We start from the raw sequence: 24,563 nt of genomic DNA, 5'->3' as shown, positions 1-24,563 counted from the left end.
TCACCACAGGGCTGATCAGATTAGGGGACAATGTGGAACACCTACATTTTAGATTAAAGTGCCCGCTACATGCTCGGCTCGCACTTTCACGCTACGTGCCCGTGGCCCACTTACCGCTCAGCCCGGATCCGGTTACAGCCTCTTCCTCCAGTACGAGGTCATGAAAGTAACATAAATATCAAACATGTTCATTAGCTTGGTCTATATTTAACGCTCGTCTGCCCGCTCATTAGCTTCCTAGTCGCTAGCGCTGGTAATCTTCCATGTGTTTCTTTGAAATCATTCAGCAGAGACGGTCAACGATGGGTTAAAGGATCGACTTTTGGGGCGCAAATACATCGTGCAAAATCATTAACAGGCCGTAACAGCGACCCCTAGTGGCAGAACGCGTTTCTTGTTCGCGAGTTAGCTTCTGAGTAAACAGCGTTATTACACAATCGATCGCGTCTGTGGCAACTTTGAAAATTGAGCCGACCAATCACGATTTAAACCAATTATGTCCTGAGCAAACAGGCCAGAAACTGGCGAATGTCGATCCAAAAGAATGTTTGCAGAGAGATTCAGAGCCCACAGATATCCCGACGTTGGGTTTTAATCTCGCCTGAGCTGTCGAATTAGTCTGTTCGCGGGGTCACGTTGCCGGAACCTGAGCGTGTGATAAACGGAGCCCACGTCTGTCTGACATCCGTCACACGTCTCGGCGATGGGCAGAGCGCCGTCCAAAGTATGAGATTAGGCTTCGCTAAGCTGTCGTTTGAGCGATACCAGCGGGGGAGTAAGTGGCCGGCGGGCCCCGGAGGGGTCCAGGGGTCCTGGCTGGAGCTGGTGTTTGGGTTTTTAATGGAAGCTGATGGCAGTTTATCATGTCAAAGGAATCCAGTGAGGAGGGAATCCAGCCAGGATTACCACAAAAGAAAGTTCTGGAATCAGATGACGTGGGACGAAGTCCGGCTGTATGTGCGAAACAGGCCTTTGTCGTCATGGTTACGGAGGAGGTTGACAGGGAGAGGAGGTTGTTGAACTTTGGCGATGACAGAAGCCACAGCTGGAGGTCAGGACATCCACTGGACCATGTTCAGGGAAGGGGAGGGACGGATCTGAAGCGTCAGCCAGAGGTGTTTGAGTCTGGAATCACCCATCTCATCCATCACATCTTCTCATTCCGACATTCCTGTCCGTCGTCCTCAGATCACCGTGTGCCGTCTGAGCCAGCTGGGCTCCTCGTGGTACGGCTAATGTCAAAGGGCTAAACTCCTTCTACGGAGAACTTGACTGCTAACTGAAGGTTCTGCTGCCCCCCCGAGACTAAACCTGAGCGTTGGGGCGCGGCCGCAGTTCAGAACAATGTATATCGCCAGATTGTACCGAGCAATTTGAAGTGCCTTAGTGAGTGTGACCTCATCGAATTGCTCTTTTACCCTCGACCCCGTGCGTGTGCCGCCTGGTTACCGTGGCGATTACAATCTCAGCTCTGAGCTCCAGATTCTTTATTCTACGTCTCACTGAGCAGGTTAGAACATTATGAGCTGAACAAACTCCATCTATCTTTGTCATCCAGGAAATGGTGCTTTATCGCACAAGCCCCGCCCACCGGCGCGCCGGCACCTCTGCGAGCGCGCGCAGAGCTGCCGCCAACACCTTTATTCATACGTCACAGGCTCGGCAGGTATTGGAGTAATCCGGGGGGGGGGGGGGTCCAGACCGATTTTATTCCTCCCACCGTTTCTCCGAATACTCGCGGCTCCGGGCGGCGCCGCGTTAACGCGGGAAACGGCGCCGCGATGTACATTTTCTAACCGGTTTTATAAAACTGTTTCTTTTCTTGCTGTACAGACAACAAACGTGGTGTAAACGTGGGACAACGACGGCTAATGTGACGTGAGAGCCTGTAAAGATGTGTAAATTATTATGAAATTTAAGTCCCTGATTTGGGAAGAAATGAGGAAATGTGGGGACTTGATTAAAGCTGTAAATCACCTGTGAAGCCCTCAACCAGCTCTAACCAGTCACTTTTAGAGTTTCACCTGTTTTTTTAGGCTGGTGGAGGGATTTTTATTTTTTGCTTCTTTTTGGGGTTGTGGGGGGAGTTCAGTACAGGTGTTTTTTTTAACGCAGCTCGCGTCGATTAGCAGCTAATGCTACGTTAGCGGCAGCAAAGCGGCGAGCAAGAGAAGGCGTTCCGTACTGGACTAAACTGGCTCAAAGTGACGGTTTACCTGATTTTAAACCTATCAAAAAAAAAAACAGGAGAAAAAAAAGAATCTGTAGCCTGCTTCAAGTGTTAAATGTTGCTGCGAACTTTCTGTTTTTCCTTTGCTTCTGTACGTAGGTGTTCCGTGCGTGTTCACTCGCTGTGGCTCGTGGCTTCGCTCGCAGTAGCAGAATAAAGAGTCTATTGTTTGCATCGTGTATATATATAAATATCTATATGATCATATGTAATTCGGATGTGGTACGTTTGAAATGTACATACACATTTTTAATAGCTACTCTGAATGACCCCCAACCCAAGAAATCCCTCTGTATACCCCCAACACACACACACACACACACCTTCTATCCTGTACACTGATCATGATATGGATTATTATGGATTATTGGTTGGAGACAGTAAAGATTGACTGTAAAGATGAACTGCATCATTGTGCCAAACCCCCCCTCCCCCGACGAAATAAAAATGTGTTCAGAAAATGTTTTTTCGGAGGTGAAAGAGAAATGTCTGTTCTTTTTATTCATTTTATTGGGGTTTTTAGGAAAGAGGAGATGTTAACGGAGCCTCAGACCTGAGAGCTGGGGAAGGAAAAGACAGGGCGCAGAGGAAGGAAAACCCACTAAAGATGGTCAAAGTATGCACGCTAGCTGAGTATGGAGTTTATTCGGATCGGGAATAAAAGCGACGGTATCAAATAGCGACAGCTACCTCGGTAAAAACATGATTCAGGTCACGGCTAATAAATTTGCTTTTGGGAAAATAGTTTTTAAAGGATCAGAATTAGGCGAGAATGCTAAACACAGCTTACATTTTCATTACTCAGCCCTACTATTACATCTACTCTTCTCAGGCGCTAGCAAGAAAAAAACATCGCTAAGGGTTGGATTTCCTCCGGTTTTGCGAAGGATCTACAGTTAGCCTACAGGATAATTAAAGATGTCGACACAGGCAACACTCCTCCCCCTCGTCCTCTCCTAGTGGGGATGAACCTCATCAGTCCATTTGGATGCGACCTCGCTTCTTGGTGTCCTTTCTCTTCTTTGCCTCTGTGGAGAATCAAAGAAAAATTGCTTAATGGCACGATGCTGGGCAGCCGTTTGGCTAGCTGTTGCTCCTGGCTAGCTGTTGCTCCTGGCTAGCTGTCCTTAAGTCACACAGGAAGTGGGGAGTTTGTCGATGATTTTGTCAGAGAAGCACAGCAGATGTGATCTAAGCTAACAGCTAGCAGATGTGGCTGTTAGAGCCCACCGAGCTGACGTTAAATAGATCTATGTGCATAATTTAAGCTTGTTTCTGGTCTTTAACATGTCTGGTCTTCATTGGAGAGGGAGTCAAGGAAGGTTTAATGACATTTTAAATCGTCTTTATCTGTTTGAGCAAATATATTTTGTTTTTCGATCATTAAAGCTGTTGCGGCGCAGACAGATCGATGGTGGCGGACGCTGTCTGCGAGGACGCAAATGCGCAATTTAGCCGAATGGGTAACTTTTATTTCAGTGGCAGAAATGGAACAAACCAAATCCGAAGACAGAACAACATAAATACTTCAGGGCCGTGGCTAACTGGAGCGCAGGAGGGTCATAGAAGTTCAACCCTGACATTCAAACACGCTTCTCCTGCACTCGTCTCGGTGTGTAAATGCCACATTTGGCCCCTCCCACATGACTCTTCTTCTATATTAATAAACATTAAAGCTAGCATTTCCGTATGTCCACTAAATGCAGGCCAGGGATCGGTCCGGAAGATGCCCTCTGGTTGTCTGGCATGTGGGAACAGCCCCTGAGGCAGGGGACCCCTGTGGGGTCTACATTCCCACCCGGCCCTAGAAGTCCAGGCTGGAGGAAGTCGCCATGGACAGGACGCTCTGGGCAACCCTTCTGAAACTGCTGCCCCCGCGACCTGGACCCAGATAAACCAGGAAAGTAGAACACAACATACTCTCGGGAGCGTAACCATGACAATAAGCTATAGGTTTATACCGGGGGAGCTCCGCTGCTACATTAAATTCGAGTGTGCTCGGTCTCCACCCACCTAGATCCTCACATTAGCGTGTAACTAGCGCCTGATGTCGTCACGAGCTTTTCATTGAGCAGCTGAGACGGGACTCTGTTGTCAGGAGCTAAAGATGCTAGCGGCTGCCATCTTGTGAGCTGACATGGAACCAGAGTTGGTTCAGCTGCCTGCTCCTGGGCGGGGGCAGCAGAGTGGCGCGTGAACAGAAGTCCGATTTAAAACCAGAACATCATCTCCATCCTGAAGGAACGGCAGCAACACAAACACAAACAGAGGCGCGAGGTGAACCTGGAGGAATTCGGAGCGATTCCTGTCACTCTTTGTTCTGCAGGTTCCCCGTGGCTCCTGCACCAACCCACCCCCCCACCCCCAAACGACAGCTTCCGCCTCCATCAGAAGACCCTACAGAATCTCCCTGACCTACGGCGGTCGTTCAGAATTGCAGATTTCCCCGCCGAAGCGGCCGGGTCGCCTCTGAAATCGCCATCTCAGCCAGCCAGACACACCGGCCTCTGATCCCTGGCCGCCTCCCGACACGCACAAAAGCCTCGGCGCTAGCTCCTTTCACACGTGCAGCTCATTGTGCAGAACAACCTCGCCGCTCGCTTCCTGGGACTTATCTCCTAGCTGGCAGACGCGGGAAATCGCGGCTCGCGTCACTCAATCGTGTCGTCTATCATTCCTCCTCCCTTCATCCAGGCCGGCGTCGTCCGCTCCCTGAAGCGCCGCTACCTCTGAGCCCGTCACTCAGCGTCCGGGCGGCGTGTCATGCAGACACGCGGCGCTGCACACAGGAATGTCAGCCAAACAGGCCTCGCTTCATGTAACAAAACATTGGAAATCAGAATCATCCAGGTGTGAAACCCGTGGAATGCGCTCACGCCGCCTCTTTCCTTAGCCAACCCGTACTTGGATTTCCTCATATTGCAAGGCTGGAAAAGCCTGTTTATCCCAGAAATGCTATAAGCATTACTTCTGTTAGCTTGGTGTGTTTAAATCTTCATTATCATCACCTTTATTTATAACGCGGTTTAGCTGGAACAAAGCGCTGCGCATAAATTGTGAATAATTGAGAACGTGAAAACCATAAAAGGGAAGAAGGAGAACCTGACGCACGGCGGTTTAGAGGCGCGCAGCAGCATTTCGCAGCGCCTGGAGACGTGTGAGGAGGGACAGCAGAGAATCCGTCCAGAGATGTGAGGACAACCTGCATTCCTGTTTCAAAGCGCTTCACCTTTGCCAGCCTCAGGTGAAAGGAGCTGGACTCAGCTGCTGCCGAGTCAACAGAGGAGGCGGGGGCCACCGGGACCCAACAGCACCACCTCTGTTTTCTTTTCATTAAATTTCAAAAAGTTCAGGGACATCCAGGCTTTAATGTCTTCAAGACATAACCGAAGTGGTTTAAAAGAGAGGGAGAGCGTCTCTCTTCTTCAGTGGCTGGTGAATCGGACTCTCGTCAGCATAAAGATGGAAGGAGATCCTGAGGAGCCCGGGGGAGCAAGAAAAGCTGGGGGGGCCTAAAATTGGGCCCTGCGGGACCCCACATGACAGCAGAGCAGAGCGGGACTCACGTAGTCCTGCCAGATCGGATCTGAACCTAAATGTTTAAAAGCCTCTGAAGCAGATGGTTAGCGGAGCGCGGCTCTTTAACCTGCCGCTATAAATTTAACGAGGAGCCACCGGGCGGATGTTTTCACACGTCCTGTACTTGACAAGCAAACAGAGGAGCGCACAGACGCTTCACAGTTGGCAGCGCCGCGGCCGCAGATGTCCCGTCGCCGTCTTGGAGGGGTTCACGTCGTCTTATCTCACGCGAGGCTCCGCCCGACTGCTGTCGACGGCGAGGCTAAGCAAACTGGGCGTCATCTGCCGGGCGCGATAAGGCGGCGGTTTGCGGCTGGCGGCGGCGGCTCCGCGCTCATCACTGTCCTGTTTGGACAACGGGGCGTCCAAAGTGGGTCAGTTGCATTCGTGTTTACATAATCAACAAAGGGCAGCGACTCTCTCGGAATGATTTAAACGCTGTCGTATCTCCGCCGACCTCGCCAAATAGGCCGCGACGCCCCACATAGCGGGCGGTCATTTCATCACATCGCATTCACTCACCTGCCAAGATTTTCGTAAAAAGCCTGTTGACGCTGGATGTTTGAAGAGAGCGCTAATTAGCGTCGTGGCTTTCTAGTTTGTCATCAGTGCTGAAAGCTAAAAGCGTGTGATTACAGCTGAATAGTGATTTAACCTTCTCCCCCCGTGGACGCGGCGAGCAGATGGATTTCTTCGTGGCAGCACTCACGCTACGTCACGACTTTAACCTCTATGTACTTTCCTCAAAAAGAACATTTGTGGAGAAACACACCCGCCCGGCCTGTAAACACCCTCTACGCTAATTAATGAAACTCATCAACGACATTAGAATCCCCTGGAACTGTTTACACTGACGAAAAAGATCGCAGCATAGGCATTTTATGGCTAATTTCTTCTGCGGTGTTCCGATACACTTTTTAAATAAATTCTGTAAGTGTTTTAGCCCCTCTCTTTGGGGGCTATAAATGGCCCTGGCTAACATTAGCTGCAACAGAAAAATGCTGCAGCTTCCATGAATCATTTGTTTCTTCTGTTGTCAAAGGCCTAAAATTAAGGACATTGATTTTTAAATTCTTTGTTTGCCTCTGTAAACATAATTAAATTCTATCACTACGCGGCCTCCTGTTGGAATTCAGGGTTTCAATCACCATTTATCAAACTGGCTTTATAAACTTAAGACATCGATTTTATCCTTTTTTATTTTTATTTCACCTTTCGACTCCTTGAGCTTCTGTCGAGGTAAACTCCATAGACCCATATTCAAGGTAAGCTAACAGCTAATTATGTAAATACGCTGGGTGTTGAATTACTTACTTAATCTGATCATTCATAGCAAAACCACGACTTTCAAACTCAAATCTCTTCCCAAAGTTGCTGCGTCAGCACTTTTATCACGTCTAGGCTAGGCGGCTGGTTTGTGCACCCCCTGCTGCCCAGTGATGGTACTGCCGACCGCCCAGTTTCCACGGTTTACCTTGCATTTTGGGGATCTTCCCGCAGGGTTTGGTGGCTGTGACGGTGGCGGCGCAGGTGGCGTCCATCAGCGCTCGCCTCAGCACGCCAGTCCTGTTCTTCTTGCCCGTAGCCAGATCGCACTCCCCCCAGGCCTGGAAGTCGTACTTGCACTCCCCTATACCGCACGGAGAAACTTAATTACATGCTTTTGTTTGGCGGAGGAGCTCTAAGGAGGCCCGGCTGCTGCAGAAGCAATCAAGCTGACAACCTGGTAAAATAACACAATGCAGCTTCTATATTTGTTCTCACAAAGCAGCCGACTGCAATCAGTCACTGAAACAAGCCCCCCCGGGCCCGACGCGCTGCGTGTCACACACTTCCTGAATCGCTGCTTGATGAGCGTTTTTAATTTACTTGGCTATTATAATCCCCGCTATCGCAGCCCGAGAGCGGCGACTCCTGAAAAGCCCGACACAACAGTTTCTGCTGAGCGACGACATGAAGGCGCTGCTGAGGTAACAAGAACCGCTTTGATTAGTTCTCACGCGAGGAGTCCAGCGGACTGCGGCTCCTCCCGGAGAGGACGCGGAGATGGAGAACGGGCTGCTGCTTGAACCGCTGATTTAGAATAGAGATTCAAGCGTATCCCAGGATTTGGTGACCCCTGTTATTTTGATGTTTCGGGAGCTTCCTCTTATATACGACGGCGGTGGACCTCAGAGAACCTGAGGTGCTCTAGAGGGGGTAGGAGATGGGGGGAGAGGGAACAGCGGGAATCTGGCAAGGACTTCCGACACAAACTTGATATCGTGCAAACGTGGAATATGGGATCTACCGTAGCCCAAACCATAGATCTTTGGATCCACCCAGAACGGTCCTGCCTGTCAGCAGTTCCAAACGATGACCCTTGTCAGTCTTCAGTCTCTTTGGTTCCCTCGAGCCGTCCATGATGTCCCCCAGGTGGTTTCCCTCTGACAGCTCAGGGGTGCTTCAGACAGATTTTAGCACAACTCAAGTAGCTTGAGGTTTTTAGAATATCCTTTTAGCGGCGGGAGCGGCGGATGCTACGGTTCTTGGCTCCAGACTGGCTGCGGTTGTCCAGAAGCAGCGGTCTACTAGCATGACATTTCAAATGTCCTGGGGCATCGCGTCTTTTGGGCCACGATGCCAAACTGTGATTTACACTATCGTGCGCCTCCCATTCTGGAGCAACATTCATTCTCTCGGCGTCTCGGCTCTGTTGTGCCGCTCTCCTGTGGGTTAGCGCCACCGCTAACCTACTTTTTCTCTTCCTTTCACTGCAGACTTTTGGAGTTTCCTCTCAAACGTGGCCGAGTCGCTCAGGCGCCCGCAGAACATCTGACATTAAAATTCCGTCTTTGCAACCCAAACTCAGAAGAAAATCAGACGATTTTAAAAGCGGAGCGGCGCCAAGTGTCAATCACGGGGCCTTTTCACACCTGGTGAACAGCTTCCACAACAGCAGAGATGCTAATTAGCATCCTCTGCTCTCTCCCTCAGTGTAAAAGCCAGGGGCACGTCACTTCTTGACGCCCACCCCAAACTTCAGCGGCTCTAATCTCTAGACGCTGTTAGCAGCAGCAGAAGCTCCTGCTTGACAGGCCTGACCGGAGGAACAAAAGTCCCCTCCGAATGCGAATGACAGAGCGGGGTGATTATCCCTCCGTTTTCCATGACGATGGCGCCTCTAATTAGCCGCTGCGCGCTCGTTAGCATTGTGAACGTAGGGGCCATTGTTTGTTTGAAGGACAAAGCAGGAGGGAACCATTCCGGGGTCTTACCTCCAAACTTCTTCTTCCAGTTGCAGGGAATCTTGCAGCGTTGGGTCTTGATGGTCTGCTTGCAGTCGGTTCCCGTGCGCGTCCCTTCCCGGGTGCCGAGGCCACAGTCGCCTTCGTTGGCCACACAGACGCTCCACTGCCAGTCCCCGCAGGCGGAGACTCGGGGCTTCTTTCCTGGTGGAGCCAAGCTCAGATCTCACGCCTGCAGCTGTGGTTGCACAGCCGAAGCTGCTGCCGTGTTTATTAAACTATATTTACCCCCCTCCTCCGTGGGCCTTTTCAAGGCAGATGTAATGGGTTTGCATCAGGGTGCTGATTTCCAATTCAAATTAACCCCTTTCTTAAACTGAAATTAGGCCGCATCTTGTTTTCTTTGCCCAAATGGGAGTTATCAGAGTTGTTTTGCTGTTTGTTCTGCTAAATTCTCAAAGCAGACTAAAAACCTCCGACCCCCCTCGGGTTGTTTTCAGTTCATTTTCATGTGCTTTTATGATTTTAAGAGGAAAGCAATTAGGTTTTTATGCAGGGGTGGTTCTCAGCTCCACTCTCAGTCATGAAATGCAGAAATATTCGTTCTTAAAAGGTTTGAGCGATCCCACCTGGCTTCGGTCCTTTGCCTCCCTCAGCCGCCATCACCGTCAGCACCAGCAGCGCCACCACGGCCATCCGTGTCCACAGCTTCTGTCCATTCATTCTGAAAAGACAGACAGGTCGTTAAAGACCCCAACACGTCCCCCTATTCTGCCGCCGCGTCCAATCGTAGCGAGCAGCCCCGAAATCTGTCACATTCTGCTATTTTGGTGGAACGAGACAAATGAAAGGAGGCTGGGAAAAAAGTTCTCCGGACTCCCAGGAGACGGCGGAATGGCCTGGAGAGGCTCCATCTCTCATCTCCTGTCGGTTCCACTGAGCCGGACTCCAATATCAACATTATGACCGTCGACCGCTACGCTGTCAGTCACAACTGCGCTCGCTGTCAGTCTGTGCGCAAACTTGTTCCGGGCAGATAAAACCCGCCAACTTTGATTCAGCGTGACAAAACTCTTGTTCCAGTCCGAAGGTCCGATGGCCCCGGAATTCTGCTGATGCAGCTGTTTAGTTTATTCAGTTATTAATAGCCTGTGAAAGGAAATGAAATAAACATTGATGATTTGGCAGTAGCCGCTCTACTGTCACTGTTTGCTAACCTAGCTGAGAAATAGCCTGTTTGTTTCAATAATTAAAGAGGTTTTGAGCTTTTTATCAAACATAAACACTGCAAAGTGATTTTTAAAGACTTTTAAATGGGCACCGTCTGGCCCAGGATGTGGGAAAATAAAAATCTTCCTCCTCTTGGTCATCGGGATCAACTTCCATTTAAAATGAATCAATGCCTGATTTATGCCACGGAGCATTTTTTGATCATTTCCCTCCCGTCCAGGCGAACGACCCGGCTGCTGTTTGGCGTCGTCTCTGCGCTCAGTCGGGTCCAGCGTTGAGAGGAATCATTTTCATTTGTCATTTTTAATTACCCGACCTGCCTCTGAGCCACCTCAAGCGCTGTGGACTGAATTTAATGACGCCTCCGCCTGCTCTTGACCTCAGGGTTCAGCGCGGCTCCGTTTGGACGGCAGCGAGAGCCTCGGAAGGAATAAATAGGGAATTAAAGTGAATGAACTGTTACAGGGTTCACTCAAAGCTTTTCAGTCGGAAAGGTGCTGCCTTTGTAACAAGGGGTCGAGGATTGTCGGGAAGTATTAAAAATAGGCTAATAAACTTGAAAAATCCTTTAATGTGTGCAGCAAATATTATATGTAGCATCGGTGGATGGAATTAAAACTAGGAACGTTCCATCCGAGTGAGAAACTGGAGAAACGTTCCCCGCAGACGCCGATCTCATGTTCACCAACTCTTCTGCGGGCGCGGGGGGTCCGAGCTTCCGGAGCCCCAGCTTCCCGGAGTGGCTCCTCGGCCATCAAATCCTTAATTTGCCACATTGATCCAGAGGCAGCCACCAATCCCTCACGGAACGAAGGGAGGAGGGAAGCTGATACTGGCCGCAAATCGATGGACCTTCAGTGACTCCTTCTGTCTCCCAGTGAATGAACACAAGACGGGTCAACGCCGCCCCCCCATCACAAATGACGCAACTCCTGCTGGAAATCTAGCGAACCTGCCTCTTATTTGAATCATTTTCCAGCTGGCTGATGCATCTTTTGTTCCACCCGACAGCGACGGGTGCGTGAACAGAACGTCCACGATGCAGCACCGAGAGGCTCCTGCCCGATAACGAGATCCGACGGGTCACATGGTTGCCCTACCTCCCTGGGGGCAACCATGAAGTCAGTCACCTTTAAGTGCTAACATTTGCATCTGCACATGCTCAGCCAATCATGAAGAGATCGTGACTTCATTAAATATTCAGTGACTAATGAAACGGCAGGTAAACATGCACAGAGGCGGACGCGGCGTGGAGGGGATGAGATGGAGGGCGAGGTGGGCACCATCTGGGAGGGTTCAGTCCGTACGTTTCCATGCACAGCTTAACGGGTGACGCTCAGATTTGCAGTTCTTCTTTGCTCCTCCCGGTTTACACGCTACAAAGTCAGACCACTGACAGTCCTCCTCAACACTAGGTGGCGATATGTGTCTTTTCAGCGCGTTTAGACGGACCCCGTACAAGCTGGCGTGCTACAACACTTAATAACAACTGGAACTGCGTGGCATTTCGGGAGATAATTGTACAGCTTTGGCCATCTTTTACGTAATTTGCTGCCTATAAGGCACAGTCGGATAAGGAGAGCACCGCTACCGGTCGGGTACCACCATGTTTACATGCACCACGGTTGTCCAGTCGGGCCGGATTGGGGCAATAATGATTTTATGGGTGTCGTGTAAATGTAGCGTGTGATTTCATTTGTGACACTGAGCAGCAGAGGGATCAGTATTTTCATTACCCGATCAGGTTAGTCAGCCACCAGCTAGCAACATGTTGTCAATTAGCAGGGAGCATAGAGAAGGACGTTCATCCAGCCTATCAACCACCTTGATCATTAAAAAAAAAACCTTCTCATCTGTCTTTTATTTACAGCACACCCTCGGGAAAGTCAAGCAATAAAGGAACAAATAAAGTAATAGATATAAACTCCTGTGAGTGGAAAAGATGGAACATATTGAGAAGGTTTATTGAGGAGATTCCTGGATGCCTGCAGATAGCCTAGCTCGCATGAACTAAACAAGTGTATTGACTCAAGGACAAAGGTGGGACTTTGAAACACAGCCGGTTATGTAAGAATATCGTCATAATGATATCAGATGGTTGGCGCGGTAACGACCACCACCGAAGATGAGGAAGAGTGAATCATTCCTCCCGGGGCCAACGGATGCCTTAATTGAAGAACGCCACCGCCTCTTGTGCGCTTAGATGCGGATGATTAGAGGGAAATGCCAAACATTTTCAAACTTGTGTTTTGTAAAAGGTCAAGCAGTGGGGGGAGGGGGGGGTCCTCGCTATTCCTCAGAACGGCTCTGGAGGGCCCCCACCCCGGGGAGTCAGGCACCAGAAGAAAACCAGCATGTGTGGCGCTCTGCCTGCGTGAGATGTTGGAGGCCCAGTCTCAGAGGCCAAAGACAATGGAGGTCTTCTTTTCCAATCATAAAGACACAAGCCCCCTCCCACCACCGCCGGCATCTCCCACCCCCACCCCCGACCAATAAGAGCGTGAGAGCTGGAGTAAATCCAAGTCATGCCCAAGAGCCTCTGTAATGCTCATGACACCATATCACCCACCAATATCCCAGAATTATGAGGACCGCCACTGTCCTCGCATGGACAGGCTCCCATGGCTAACCCTAACACCCCCCCCCCCCCACACACACACACACACACACACACACACAGTCCATCCATCCATCCGTGTGGTGTTTTTGCTGAAAAAGCCAGCGGGGGCAACACCAGTGGATTAAACTTTTAATAAGGGCTTTTTTTCAGTGGAGACAGGTTGGTAAAACACAAATAAATAACAGGCTTTTAGCGGCGGCTCAAGGGGTAAACATTTCAAACAAATAATAGAGAACGTTCAGGCGGGTGAATGATGACAGGACGGTTGGAAAAGATGTTTCTGAAAAGTTTATCTCTTTTTTTAAATAAACTGACTTGTCCTTACTTTTTTCTTCTTTTTTTCCACTGTCCTTTTTTTTAGGGGGGGTAACGACGGAAGAAAATACGAATATAAAGCATGAATAATTCAGAGGAGCGTCCAGATGAAAGTAGCAGATACTGCGCCACAAAGAAAAGGCAAATAAAAGAAACCTGGGAGGACAAACAAGAAAATACACAGATTTAGCTTTCCTCAATAAAACCGCTCAGCAGAATTCATTTTTAATCCGTGACACAAGCGAAATTAAGCTCTCCGCGACCTTGGGCCCGTGCCCTCGACCGTCAAAACAGAGCCTGCAGCGTTTACTGTGGCTACGATGCTAATACTGCTGCATGTCCACGTCCCGTGGCCCCGCAGCTACGCTAGCAAAAGTCTCATCAGGTAAAAGGTCGAAGGGCTGGTCAGCGGAGGACAAAATATGCGCTAGGTGGCTCAGGGATAAACTTTTTTTTGCCTTTGTGGTAATTTCATTCTAGATCCCAAAGATCCCAGGAGCCCTCCAGTCCCCAGGTCAGTTCAGGGGGTTAATAACACCCCCTAAACAACACGACTCCGCTAGCGTCGATCATTTAGTGTGCGTATTTTTGGCGTTCAGTGATTTGCTGACTGTTGTTTAGAGCAGAAGGGGTCCCCTCACCCTGAACAGACCAGAACCAGAGCACAATTCCCCACGGCCCTCCTTCTCCTCTCCAGCGTTCCAAAGGTGCCAATTTGGAGGCGTTTGCCTAATTGAAGAGGCAGTATTTATCTTTCCAGTCGCTTCTTCATTAAAGCCTCCGGACTGACAAAAGCCTCTTCACAACACGTTGTTCCTCCTCTCCTCTGATGAGGGACTATCTGGTGACTGGAGCATCTTCGATATTAATTTTGCTTGTTAGCAGAAGAGATTTTCATGCTGGGGAACAGCAGTGACAGCATATATAAAAGCCCAAAAATCAAACAAATCCTCCGTCAAAATCTGCCCTACCCTGTGAATACTCTAAGGCCCTGATTATGTTTCCAAGGTGTCACACCAAGGCCTGTTTTTATTACGCCATTTCACAGACATCATGGAAAGTCAATTTAGGTTACGACAGGAAAGTCTATCACAGTGAACTGTGTCTGGTATAAACAAACGCCTGTGAACTACCTGCCCTACTGAGATTATGTGGCTGTCTCAATGAGCTACAGATCTCTCAGGGGTCTCTCAGGGTCAATAAAAATCTCCAGTCCTTTTGCCATTTTTGTAGTTATTTCTCCATCTTGAAAGTGACTTTTCATAAGTGCACATGGAAAGGCTGAAGATGTGAGCAAGCCCACCCTTTTAAGCCTGAAACAGGGACAGTTCAACTGCCTCCCTTTCCATGGGCCTATACCTCATACCTGTATGGAAATATGGAAAGGCCACGGTAGAGAGTGCAAGTGTCCCGGCTCTTCCAACCGCCATCTCCCCAACGGAACAAACGCACGAGCTAATGTGGATATCCCTACATGCTGCGTCTCCATATCTTAGTAATAAAGAAGGGAGAGCGCACTTTCCCGCCCTTCCGTGTGCCTACGCAGGAAGGCTTTTATCGGATATAGTTTCATCGTATTTAAAGATAGTAATTTCAGTGAATCAGCTGCTCACTCACAACACTCCAACCGTCTGACATGAATGGGTGTCATGCGGCCTGCGGCGCTGCATTGTGCCAGACACCAAATTGCGGGGCGCTTTACGCCGTCCCTTTTTGAGTCTCAACAGGACGCCATCGTATTTCCGCCACACCGTCCCCCAGATCCAAATGAGATTCCAGCTTCGCATAAGGGAACGTACCTCCTACACGCACGCCGACGTTACCCCACAGAGGTTAGCCACCCACGTCCCCCGCACCGAGCGTCGCACACTGCTTGTAGCATAAAGTCTACAATTACCTTTAGTCCCACAACTACCAGAGATTCCGATTGGAACACGATTCAACTCCTTTGTCTGTTTACAAGTTTTGTTCCGAGCACCTTTTAGCTTTCCCTGTGTCTTTTTTCTCTAAAGCAACTGGGATTATTTGCAGGTGGCTGCGCTGCAAAGGAACGCTCCGCATAAAAATGCTAGCGTGGGGGGAAATGACAGCAGTTGCTGCTCCATGTAAATGAGCCCTCTGCTAAAGAATACAGCATTTTTACGCATTTCTGCCGATTGCACGGATGAATCGCAACTAAATCCTCTCTGGATATTACTCACAAACTCTAAACTTCTCTAACTGCTCACCTTCACTACTTGACATGCCACCAGTTTGCCGCTAGCTAACTTTTTTTTTTATAATTGGCTGGTTTGGGGGTCGTAATAGATCAATACTAATTAGCTGGAAGGGTTATCGCCACCTGGTAGAATCGGACATAAAGTCAATACAACGATTATTCTCCACGCGTGATTGTTCGGACAAGTAGCCCGATGGAACGGCCTATTTAAGCTAACGAAGGGGCGCATTAAGAGTTCTTCCTCAGATTCAGATTCAGTCCTTTGAGAGATAATGGAAAATTGTTGACCTATGCTAGCTTAGGGAGGCACCGCGAGTCCCGAACCCCCTCGCGTCTTCGGGTGGATACGCTTGGATAATTAATATCTGCTTGCACGCTGGGCTACCCTGCAGAGACGGGACTTTAAGGTGCGCGGTTCAATAGCGGCGCTTTGAAGGAGGATTTACGCTGCATTTTTGTCGGCCTGAAGCACTCGGAGACGCCAGCGAAGGCTTCGAGGGGCGAAATCGGCCATTCGTCCGTGTTCTCTCCTCCTCGGTCATCTCGTAGGCGGGTGTTGGAAATACGTTTTTTGGTGCTGGATGATGATTAGAACTTCCCGCTCTGGATTCGCTTCTTCACACGTCGGTGAAAAAAGGATGACTCACTCGGAGAAGCGTAATCGCACCTTTTCAGCGAGTCTATTGTTCATCTCATTGCCAAACAGGAGATTTTATTTTGATGGCGACACTGGATTCTTTTTATTTGCCGGACGGTAAACGATCCCTCGGTAATAGCGCTGACCCCTCAACCGCACTCTGTTGATGCAACTCTATTTAATGGCGCCCACCATCAGCGCCCTTCTGGCGGTATTGACCGCAGCCTTTTTTTACTCTCCTGCTCACTTTATTTTCCTACCTCAAACAAAAGGCACCGACACCGACATACCTCGCTGGCGAAAATCGCTCTTCGTCCGCGTCCCATTGATTCTCCCACCGTCTCTAAAAACGTGTGCGCGCCTCCAACTCTTTGTTGGTCTGACCTGAGCCGAGAGCGTTTCTTTGCACTGTGGCTGTCATATTGAGAGCGTGATCTCATCGGCTACACAGTGGCCTCTGCTGGGGGAAACACAATATCATCTCCGGAAAGGGAAGGGGGGGCGGGGGCGCAGGGGCCCTGGGGAGAGAGAGAATAATTTCAGGAGTTTTTTTGGCAGATAGGAGATGTCAGCCATGTTATGGGTTCAGGTTCCCGCTGATGGGTCGATTTAAAGTGTGTGTAGCAGCGCTCAAATGAGAAATCTATGTTATCCCTGCTGCAGCAGCTGTCCCATCATCTCCAAACGGTTTTTTGGCAGCTTTTGGATTACCTGGACTTCTCCCTGCCGGTACTGTTCAAACAAGTTAGACGTTGCTCGGACAGGAAAGGCTTCTCTCAGACATGAAAAGGGAGAGAATAAAGACTTGTTAAGCATCAATGGATCAAAGCAACTACGTGCAACACGTCAAAACTTCTTTATCTTGACAAATATGCTGTTACTGCTGCTTCCCAAACTCTGTTACTTCAGCCTAAAGAAAAGTATCCACCGTATTTTTTGTGCTAATTTTAGCCTCCAGCCGTTAACTTCAGCAGGACCGCTTCCAGCTAGCACATTCATTTCATCCAAATGATGAGAGAAATCCACTGAACAAGAGTCTGCTCGGACAATTAGCAGCAGGCACACTAAAATAGAAGCTATCCTCTAAACACAGTTGAGCATTTGGCAACATTAAACACCAGATACTTCAAGCTGGAGCCGGTTTGCGGCGAGCTGCTACTCAATTTGCCATCTAGTGGCGGCAAGACAAGCAGAGATGATGGGATACGTGTCCCGGAGCAACACCTAGCGCCCACGGAGGAGCGGAAAAATTGAAACGAGATGAAAATGTTATGAGAGGTACATCTTGGCTAATGCTAGGTTAACCGTTTTGGCCAAGAGGCGAAGCGCTCATGTTCTCCTCCACCAGGAGGACGATTGTTAATGTGTTTTCTGCAGTGACAGTGTCACTCGGCGCCTCTGCCATGTTCTCTACCTACACCAATGAATCACAAGGAGCCGGTGACACATGATCTTCCAGGAGCCGCTGACAGTCTTATTTCCAGCTGTCGAGGAAGCGGGAGGAAAGTTATTTCCTGGAAACTGTGGACAGAAGGAGATTGGACAACCCGGATCCGTCAGGGGCTCGGCTTTTGGCCCAAGCGAATCCTTCATTTTTATTGCATTCTCTTCGGGGGCAAGAGGAGACGAAACATCCAGAATCGAAGGTGATGAAGTCCAATCAATAACCTGTAGGGCGTCGAGGTCTGACCCGCCGTGGATCTGAGGCTCGCAAACTAGCGTGAAGAGTTTTTTAAAAAATTAAGACGTCAACTTGCGATCATATCTGATACCATCTGGCTGAAAGTTAATTGAACACCTGTTTTCCCAAAGAGTCCTTCCAAATCATGCCCGAGCATCAACTTTAATAAACACGTAGATAAATAAACTCGGAACGTCCTTCATTGGAAAACAGGGAAAAGTCAAAAAGGGTAATTATTGGCGTATAATTGGCAACCGTATCCCAAGAGATAAACAAGCAGCACGTGTGTGTTGTTCTGTGCGTATCGGGCGCCGAGGAGGGCAGGAGCATCGGCGCGGAGATCCAGCGCCTGAGGTCCTGTGACGTCAGCCGGGAAGGCTGATGGGAATTCAATACGCAGCCTTCCCACCGGCTAATTTAGCCCGCAACAAAAATGGCTGCAGCTCGCTCTTCTGCGAGTGTGTGAAGTTCACGATGGTATTTTTTTAAAAAGCTCAGAAAAGTAAGCGAAGGAAACGAGGCGGGTTCCTTTTGTCAGGCCGCGGACGCGGATCGGACCAACATTCCCCTAATCTCCATCCTGGGAACGTCTGCCTCCTCTGCCTGTAGCCGAGCCCATTTCCACTCCTTTCACAATGTCTCCCATTTCCAGAGTAAACTGGCGGATTTAATGTTTTGTAATGTGGCGCATTTGTTGCTGTCCACCGTTCCCCCCCGTTCCGCCATCACCCCCGCCTTTCCCGAAGCCATTTCCATCCATCAGTATTGCGACGCGCTGGATTTTCCGCGTCCGCCGCCGTGGTTGTCCACATTCATCTGCAGAAAACACGGCCCGCTCCAGCTTTATTTACTCAAAACCATAAATGTGCTGTGACACAATTTACAGAAGAAATAAGGGGGCCTATTTTGCCGTCCACCCAATCATTCTCCTCCAGAATGAAAAGCCGGAGCGGCTGCACGGATACCGGCCTCTCCGCCGTGCGAGATGAGCTCCGAAATAGGAATCTAGGAGTCCTGGTGGAGGCGGGTTGTGGCCTCCGCAGTCACGGTCGCTGCAGCGTGCAGGCAGGCCGTCTCAACTTCTTAGTTCTAAACAACTGACTAATCAATGCGTAACACATTTTGGGCAAAATGGGGAAAAGAAAAAACCTGGCAAAAAGTCATCTGATCTCATTCTTTAGTCTTTTATAGGGGGGCCGTCAGGAAAATAAATATCATCTGAGAAATTGGATTTAAAATCAATAGGCCCTCAAGAGCTGCTGTCTTTCTGATTGAACACAAAGTAGAAGAATGGTGTCCTTATTTCACACAAATTGAAGAAGTGGGTAGGTATCAAACCGCAAGTCAGGGGGGGAAGGGGGGGGCGCTTTCTCATTTTAGCAACTTAATGCACTTTAGAGGTGCAGAAGAGTGGCGTGCTTGTTTGAGTGGAATGATGGCATGTGTAGATCCAAAGCTACGCTAGGTGTATGATTTCTGCAAATCTTCCAGGGGTTGTACTACCACCAGCAACCTTAGGGGGCGGTGTAGAGCCCAATGCTGTGTATTCCAACAGAAGGAGCCTTGCTGAGATGAGTTTTACACGGTCGCCGGTTAGCAGAACAAGCAAGTAGGTGCTAAGTAAAGTAGCAGCAGACTCCAGCTCAGCTGGGTGATGGAGCTCCCATCTCCCCGTCTGTTTTCACGCATATACGTTGTATGTTCGCTCGGTTTATCCGTAGATGCACTGGGATCTGTCAAGGCTAAACTATCCAGATGGGCAACACGAGGGCAGCGGCCCTTCAGTGCCGGAGGGCTGATCCTGTGACTCTGGACTCCCGGGACGCCACGTCACGCTGCCCCGTTCTCGTCCTGTACTGAACAGGAGGTACGATGCTAAACCCCAGCCTCGGCCGTGGCCGGATGGAATGTGAACTGGGGTAAGGAATAAAATGGAGGGAGGGGGTGGGGTGGGAAGGTAATAATGAGGCATCCCCCCTCTGCTGGTTGTTTGTTTGGACAGACCGGCTGTCTCACAGCACGAGCTGTGAATGGAATACTAATGTATATGACTAATGATTCTCTCCCTCCGCTCTGCCCTTCTCCCGATTCCTTTCAGCTCGACTCCCCCCTCCTCCCCCCTCCCCCCCTCCTCCTTCAGAGCTAAGAGACGCAGGAATCCAACAACGTGCAGCTACAGTACCGGCGCACGTGTTTTCAGCCCTTTACGATGCTGTAATAGAGGCTGGCGTCTATTCTGGGGCTCAGCACACCTCCGCCATGACTGGTTTCTGATCGCTCATCGGTGGGCAGACGCGGCGTAAAACCCTCGCTGGCACTTGCTACCACCGCGTGGGCCCGGCTAATCCGCATCACATCAATCTGATATGTTTCAAATGATCCTTCCCGCACAAAACGGTGTCTTAAAAACACAAAAGGGGAATTCCCGACCAGATTCCATCACAGATCTGACGCCCCCTTTTTGGGCACCAGACGGCTTAGTAAGTGTTTGAAATCATTTCTAGTGTGAAATATTGATGATCTGGGCCTATTAAGGAGCTCGGTCTCCACTCTTTGGTCTAATAACGCGAAACGGCAGACATCTTTCATCCCAAGGACATAATCTCAACACTCATTCCCACAAAGCAATTCCAAAGAAATTGGATCATTGGATCAATGGGCTTAAAATACGGCTGAATTTCGTGACATGCTACGGAGGCTCTTCCCATCAGCACCCCCCTCGGAGAAACATCACCATTAGCAATACAATTAACACTGGGATTGGAATGTAGACACTAAGTGGGAGAGAGCGTTCCACAGCGCGTCTCACGATCAATTTAACTTTCATTCGGCACCGGTGGCCCCATCACAACAGATCCCCCGTGGCCCCCGTGGCCCCCCCGCCCCCCCTGCCCGCGGCCACGCCTCCTCCTTGCACCTCCGTCCTCCGTACAAATGAGTGTAATATCGCTAATAACTGCGGTGGCCGGGTCGGATTCTCGGGCTGTTGAGATGAGGCCAGAGGGCGGCGGCGGGATTGCATCGACCTAGACGACAGATTACAGCATTTAGCCGGAGCTTCGCTAGTGCATCCGTTATTTAATGGCACTCTTGGGTTTACCTGGGAGCCATTTAGCAAGGCATATTTGGGGGCCCTTTATCCTAGTCAATAACAACTTCCTTTTAAAAATGGAGGTTGGGACCAGCGGAGCTAATTAGAATATTTCTACAGACAGCACTCACTTGATCTGGCGCCGCTAGTCCGGGTCTTCAGGTCGGTGTTCTAATTTCCTCTGACGACGGCACGGAGACGAGTTCCTTTATTAGAGGGATTCAAACCCGACTGGCTCCCCCGACACACACAAGCGAGGAGGTGGAGGAGCACGCGCTGGGCCTCGTGTCTCTAATGTGACGGCCACGGAACGGCAGCTAGCCTAGATCAGCCTTCCCTTTCCTGGATATTCCACACAACCTCTGAAGCACGGACAGGTAAAAGTCAGCCTTCGGAAGGTTCCTCACATCACAAAGGTTCCTCACATCACAAAGGTTCCTCACATCGCATCTGTCCTTTTCTTAAATTCATGAACACTTCATTTAACGGGCGACACATTTGCTTTCTAAAATTGGGAGAAAGTCGATGCGGAAGACTCGAACTTGCCCCTTTAGTCGGGGGAACTCCACACTTCATTAATTCCGATCATAAGAACATTTTCACGTCTCTGGACACATGAACGCGTCGCCAGAGGGATCAGCCACAGTGAAAGGCGAGTTCTGGGCCGCGTGTTTGCTTCTCAGCAGGTCCACCTCTTGTTTTTCTGGCCCGTGACCTTTGTCCCGTCTTCCTTCGTCACCAGCGCCCGGGGGAAGGTTTGTGTGTGCATCTGCGCTGGAGTGGGCGGGCTGTTGGCCGAACGCGGCGCTAATGATCGTGCTGATTACAGCCCGGAGCCAGAGTTATCATTAGCTCTCCCAGGATCAAACGGCAGATCAAGCTAACAGCAGGGCAGGGAGAGCCGGACCACACAGAGATTTGGGGGGGGGGGGAATCTGAGGATTTAAGGGCAGAAACGAGCACTTCTTCAACAAAACAGCTCTCACCCAGATGATGGGGCGACGCCACACGGGAGGAATGTTTCCTCATTGAGGAAGCAGGTTTAGCAGACAGCTTTGTTTGTCTTTAATGAGGTGTCTGCTCGCTTGATGTCTCCATGAGAACGTCTCGCACACATGGCCCTTAATCCCATCGCCTCAGGTGCTGCCCCCCCCAGCCCCTCAGCCCCTCAGCCCCTCTCTATCGCCACAGCTGCATCAAAGATAAAGATTCCAGGGCGCTTTGATGGGGATGGTGCGCTTTGATGACGCACGCCGGCGAAAAGAGAATGAAAAGTCCTCCGGCTGTTTCTCCAGCCGGTCAATATTTTTATTGTTCCTTGTAAAGTGGACCTTCTGGGGAGCCTTGCCCCCCCCCCCCCAACACACACACACAAGAAGGTCCCGTGCTGAGATTCAGTTCTACATTTCAAACCTCGTCAGGATGGACGGCGCCTGGACGCGCTGACGGATGGTTCCTGGACAGGCCCCTCTCCTGGCATCCCTCCCCTCTTCCTTTCTTCTATGTCTCTCTTTATCCTGTCCTCTCTTTTCTTTCGGAGACCCCCTGGACCCCGTCGAGGCTCATTCTGTTCATCCCACATGTGAGGGGTCAGCCCGTACCCCCGCCAGAATAAACCAGCCAGTCAATGTGAGGATCTTTGTGCCTGTCCTCACCACCCCCCCTCTCTCCGTCTCGCTCTCTTGCTTACTTGTGCCCTATAGCTGGAAAATTGGCTCCATTCAGTGCGCTTCCCTCCCCCCCGGAGCGGACTTCTCAGGGCCTTAACGGGGCAATTCTATGCCTTATTGCTCCGGCTCCTCCATGAGAACGCCGCCTCTTCAAAGCATTTACTGCGATACGGATGGAGGCCACAATAGTCCTGACATATAGGCAGGATCACGTGGTGGGATCTGCAGGGCAAGTGTTTTCAAGAGAAAAGGGCAGAATGTGTAAAAAATGTCTTCAGAGGTGTCCGAGGGGCCGTTCCTGGAGGGGGAATTCCATCTTTGTAGCAACGGAGCGCTGGTTATTAGCTCGGCCCTGTTTGATGTCACCAGGCTGGGTCCACATTGTCTCCCGACTTCCTGCCGGTTTCTCAGGCTCATCCCCACGTCGTGTTTAATCTGCCCCTCCGGCTTTTTCGCGAGGACCACACCACGTGTTGATTTTAAAGAAATGAACCGGACACCTCATTTTCCGACAAGAATGAGCCACTCGGGGCTTTTGTGTGCGGCGGGAATGTTGGGGAAGAGAGGACCACTGTTTCCTCTGACTCTGGTCGCTCTGCCATTGCTAACCAAAGCCATGGCAACAAAGCAGAAGGTTCTGCCAGACCACATAGCGCGGATTTAACACGGTTTGTCATTCCGGTCAGGCCTGACCCAAATTACGACATCGGTCGAACATGCACACGCGGGCCCTTAATTGGGCTGGTGGAAACTGTCAGCTAGCGCTAATAAAGAAATACAAACAGAACTAAGTCTTGTCAGTTTAGCACCCATCCCTGGTCCAGAGAGCCCCGTCCCTCATCCGCGGCTGCAGTTTTAGGCTGCACCATCTTTAGTTTCTGCACGTTTATCTTCCACCAACAACCACAGGCTGAAAACTGACGACTGCGTCGGCACCGGCGCGCTGCTGCTGAACTAAACAGCCATTCGCATTTGAGCGTGCTGTCGATCAGATCTCGGGGAGCAAACCGCTCTGATCCTTCGTAATCAACCCACGAGAGCAACAGTGTCGGATCCACTTACTTTAGACTGGAGGTCCGGCGGTTGTTTCAGAGTTGAGGGAAGTTTCTGCCGACTCTTCTCATCTGCACCTCTGCCCTGCTGCCCTGCCTCTCCAGCACTATTTCCCTCTGTGGGCTGTGCATCAGAGCTGTGTGTGTGTGTGTGTGTGTGTGTGTGTGTGTGTGTGTGTGTGTGTGTGTGTGTGTGTGTGTGTGTGTGTGTGTGGTGGGGTAAGGGGAGGGTAATAGGGTGGGTGCTGAACGCCGGGTCTTCCTGACTCGCGATCAGGAGCCCATTACCCTGCAAGGTCACTCCAGGGACGGCCTGCCAGGCACTCAGCGAGGCACCAGAGAGTTGACGGCAGACGGACGGCGGGGGTGTGAGACAGGCGTTAAGAGTGTGTGAGACAGGCGTTAAGGGTGGGGGAGACCCGGGAGGAAGGGGGGGGGGGGGGGTCCGTCTAAACTGGGATTTTCAGCAACAGCAACCGAGCCGCGGTGCCGGGAGCCTTTGAAGCAACAGCAGCCCGGTCAGACCACACGGTTACATAAAATATGGTGTTGATCCATGGAAACGGGGGCCTGACGCAGCGATCGATGAAATATTGACAAGCACCGACTGAGCCGCTGGATTTGTTTTTGGCTTTTTATTATAACGGATGTAAAGTGTGTTTTTATCACTTAAGTCAACTGTATTTATCCGAACACAGCGTCATTTTTAGCATCATATTAGTCCACCTACACCTGGATTCAATCTGTAAATGCTAATGCTAACAGTTAATAGCTCTGAGCTGTTGGGGTGGTGTAAACTGCTGATAATTAATCCCAACAAAAAAAAGCTAATTAGCAATCAATTACATTGATTTCATTATGGAATGACTTCCCAACTGGGTTAAGCTAACTGAATAGCAGCCAACGGGATGAATGAGAATTCTCCTGCATTATGGTACCAGGTGGGTCATTCAGCCGGATTTCTACCAAACCTCAGGCGAGGCTGAAGTCTGAGTGTAGGAACGTAGAGAAGA

At 50.2% G+C, this 24,563-nt stretch overlaps 1 protein-coding gene across 1 annotated transcript; it reads right to left on the bottom strand.

The window, feature by feature from the left end:
* Window positions 1–2,847: 2,847 nt before the first annotated feature.
* ptn (pleiotrophin) lies at window positions 2,848–23,718 on the bottom strand. The gene is made up of 5 exons (XM_011613282.2): window positions 23,561–23,718; window positions 9,666–9,760; window positions 9,067–9,240; window positions 7,284–7,439; window positions 2,848–3,258 (listed from the first exon to the last, which is right to left on the bottom strand). Exons 2-5 carry the CDS (start codon window positions 9,757–9,759, stop codon window positions 3,206–3,208), a joined length of 477 nt encoding a protein of 158 aa, XP_011611584.1. The 5' UTR covers window position 9,760; window positions 23,561–23,718; the 3' UTR covers window positions 2,848–3,205.
* Window positions 23,719–24,563: the final 845 nt, after the last annotated feature.

Source organism: Takifugu rubripes, chromosome 18, assembly GCF_901000725.2.
Source record: "Takifugu rubripes chromosome 18, fTakRub1.2, whole genome shotgun sequence".
NCBI classification, from domain to species: Eukaryota; Metazoa; Chordata; class Actinopteri; order Tetraodontiformes; family Tetraodontidae; genus Takifugu; species Takifugu rubripes.
This window is presented reverse-complemented; position numbering and strand designations above follow the sequence as displayed.